Source organism: Silene latifolia, chromosome 7 (assembly GCF_048544455.1).
Source record: "Silene latifolia isolate original U9 population chromosome 7, ASM4854445v1, whole genome shotgun sequence".
In the NCBI taxonomy this organism is placed as follows: domain Eukaryota; kingdom Viridiplantae; phylum Streptophyta; class Magnoliopsida; order Caryophyllales; family Caryophyllaceae; genus Silene; species Silene latifolia.
The window spans coordinates 112,554,821-112,555,719 of record NC_133532.1 but is presented as its reverse complement, the minus strand read 5'-3'; the positions used below and the strand labels follow the sequence as shown (position 1 = coordinate 112,555,719).

At 36.5% G+C, this 899-nt stretch overlaps 1 protein-coding gene across 1 annotated transcript; it reads left to right on the top strand.

Annotated features, from left to right (window-relative positions):
* The first annotated feature begins 422 nt into the window (after window positions 1-422).
* Window positions 423-899, top strand: LOC141590535 (uncharacterized). Its single transcript, XM_074411120.1, has one exon. It carries the CDS (start codon window positions 423-425, stop codon window positions 897-899), a length of 477 nt encoding a protein of 158 aa, XP_074267221.1.

Sequence of the window (899 nt, the reverse complement as noted above, 5' to 3'; positions counted from 1 at the left end):
ATGGCATAACATGTAGTTCTTTCAGAGAGTCGATTTACATGCATGGATTGCTTGAAACAGATAACTCAACTGAACAGTGCTTAGCAGAAGCAGTTCAATATCAAATGCCAGCAGCGCTACGCAGATTATTTGCAACTTTTCTCATTTACTGTCAGCCAAATAATCCAAGATTGTTGTGGGATAAATTCTATACTTCATTGTCGGAAGACTATGCATATGCTTTTCCTGCACAAAGGCATAAAGTGTTACAAATGACTATTACAAATATTTGTTGCATACTTGAATCAATGGGCAAGAGTTTTAGTAATTTCAACTTTGGCGATCTGAAATTTGATGCTGATTTTTTCAGTCATTCAAAAACCAAATAAATTGAAGAAGAGCTTAATATTCCAATAAGTTCTGAAGACATAAATGCGGTAAACATGTTAAATGAAGAACAACGTCTTGCCTATGATACAATTTACATAAGGGTTACAGAGAATGGGACTGGTTCTTTTTTCTTAGATGGCCCCGGAGGTACAGGAAAAACTTTTTTGTACACAACACTGCTTGCAAATCTAAGAGCAAGGGGACTTATTTGTCTTGCAGTTGCAAGTTCAGGTATTGCAGCAGCCAATATTCCGGGTGGTAGAACTTCAAATTCTCGATTCAAGATCCCTCTTGATATAGAAAATAACCAAAGTTCTCAAATCTCAAAACAAAGTCCTTTGGCGGAACTTATTCGAGCATGTAAGTTAATCGTTTGGGATGAAGCTCCTATGGCAAAAAGACAGTCGATTGAATACTTTGAAAAAACATTGCGTGACGTATGCTCAAGTACAAAAATGTTTGGAGGAAAAATTGTCGTTTTTGGAGGAGATTTTAGACAGGTATTGCCTGTTATACCGAAAAGTACATGA

Bases quoted from the DNA above. Each gene is read 5' to 3' on its own strand.
- LOC141590535 (XM_074411120.1), top strand. From the start codon at position 423: ATGTTAAATGAAGAACAACGTCTTGCCTATGATACAATTTACATAAGG.